This window comes from Pinus tabuliformis, chromosome J, assembly GCF_031772625.1.
Source record: "Pinus tabuliformis cultivar Carrire ecotype Pingquan chromosome J, CPIR1, whole genome shotgun sequence".
Lineage (NCBI taxonomy): Eukaryota > Viridiplantae > Streptophyta > Pinopsida > Pinales > Pinaceae > Pinus > Pinus tabuliformis.
In genome coordinates, this window is record NC_142295.1 from 233,533,773 (window position 1) to 233,535,721 (window position 1,949).

General features: G+C 29.7%; 1 protein-coding gene across 1 annotated transcript; it reads right to left on the reverse strand.

Moving 5' to 3' along the window:
* Positions 1–238: 238 nt before the first annotated feature.
* LOC149226598 (uncharacterized) lies at positions 239–1,678 on the reverse strand. Its single transcript, XM_089375330.1, has 3 exons — positions 1,055–1,678; positions 869–961; positions 239–696 (listed from the first exon to the last, which is right to left on the reverse strand). The coding sequence occupies exons 1-3, from the start codon at positions 1,181–1,183 to the stop codon at positions 499–501; spliced, it is 420 nt and encodes a 139-aa protein (XP_089231456.1). The 5' UTR covers positions 1,184–1,678; the 3' UTR covers positions 239–498.
* Positions 1,679–1,949: the final 271 nt, after the last annotated feature.

A 1,949-nucleotide genomic window follows, 5' to 3' on the forward strand; every position in this document is an offset into this window, starting at 1 on the left:
AATTTTACTTTCAATTTTGCATCCATGGTTACATCCGCATTTGACTTCTTATATAGAGTATATTTTTCTTTACATATATGACCCCCTTTATAGATTCATAGTGAAATATATGATAGTTTCTAAATATCATTAAAGCAGATATCACAATTCAAAATCATTTGTAAAGAAATTTAAGAGAAATTGACAACATCCATCCAAAAAAATAACAATGTGTCATTAACAATTTTCAAAACATGTATAAAATAGCAACATAATACTAATAAAATCAGTATTATTTTTAATCAAAACAACTAAAATTCAAATATGATTAACAAATCAAAATATTTCATGAATATCGTTATTCTACGATAAATTAACAACATACATAAATCAAACTCATCGTATGATTACAAAATCAAAATGTCTCATTGATATAGGGTAAATTCACAACACCCATCTAAACATAACAATGTCATTCTACACAATAATTTCTTCATAAAAAACAATGCATGTGCATGCCTAGCTACCACCACCAAGATCATCCTCATGATCATCTTGACCATCCTCATTACTCTGATCCACATCATCACCAACACCGCAACTATCATCATCATCTCCTCCTTCACCACCATCATCCTCATCCTCATCCTCATCATCTCCTGATATATGTTGAACATAATTTGGATCATCGTCTTGGCAATCATTACCTATAGCATTCTGACAAAAAAAATCAATATTACATGTTAGTATTAATTACATAACACAACGCATGTTTTTGTTATACAATGTTAACCATAAAATGAGGTAAGATATAATATCTAATAGTACTAAAAAATAAAATGAAAATATGGTTTAAAAGTATATTGGAAATCCAACTAAGATTACATACCATAGAGTCCATCCAAACAACAAATTCAACCCATCTCTTTTGCTGCAGCACCTCCTTTTCCAAATGATTTGGAGGTCTTCCATATTTTAGTTCCTATCAATCAGTAAATAGGGAGAAATTAGATAACAATGACTTTCTTCTAGTACAAAATTTATTAAAAAAATATCACATGTTTAATATACTTACAAAGGTTGTTATCAGTGCTTTTAAACCTTTCTGGCCACTACGATGAGTGACTTTTGTCTTGGTTAACCTCGCCTTGGATGCCTTGTCCTTAAACATAAACCAATTCAATTTATTTTCACACAAATACATGTCTAAGATACTTATAAGTATTAATACATTCTAAATAATGTTTAATGAAAAATTCAATACCTGAATGCTCTCATTGCCGGCTTTTCTTTGTGCATCCAACTTCTCATATGATTTTACAAGTTCTTTCCATACTTTAAAAGGTATGTCAATAGGTCTTTGTTTCAGTCTTTGATCTTGAGGCATTTTTTTAATTTTTCTTGTTTGGTTAAAAATTTTGGTTAAAAAAAACCGAACAAGTAATTCACATCAATGGCATGGGGACTCTATGGATATGTGTAAAAAAATGGCTATAAAGAAAACATCCAAAAAACATATGAGCTCTCCCTTTGATGGTCACTTGGGGCATATGGCTGGAAAGGAACAACTCCATTTTCGAAAATCAAGGACAATCCTTTCTCAAAGTCCTTCCTAATATTTGCTCCAAATGTCTTAAAATGAAAAACAAAATTCAAACATCATCCTTAAACATCTCCCTTAAATATAATATTGGACCATAAATTCTTCACTTTTATTGTTATCAGCTCTGGAATGATTTTTCTATATGCAATTATATAATGAAATATGCGTGCACTAATGAAAAAACATTGAGTTTCATTTTTCATAATCACAAACAATGAAAAAAGAATCACACGTAACTAGCATCATTTTGGAAATTTTATATTTATTAAAAATATTTAACATGTTTTCCTCCCATATCTCATAAAAAGGTGTGAAATTTTTTATATACTCTCCAATAAGCACTACAACAAAACCAGCGATTTGGAGG

What these genes read in the sequence shown, in the direction of transcription:
- LOC149226598 (XM_089375330.1), bottom strand. Translation starts at nt 1,183, where the DNA reads ATGTATTTGTGTGAAAATAAATTGAATTGGTTTATGTTTAAGGACAAG. An exon ending in AAGCACTGATAACAACCTTT is followed by an intron (nt 962 to 1,054) that starts GTAAGTATATTA and finishes ACTGATTGATAG; the next exon opens with GAACTAAAATATGGAAGACC. An exon ending in TTGTTTGGATGGACTCTATG is followed by an intron (nt 697 to 868) that starts GTATGTAATCTT and finishes TTTTTTTGTCAG; the next exon opens with AATGCTATAGGTAATGATTG.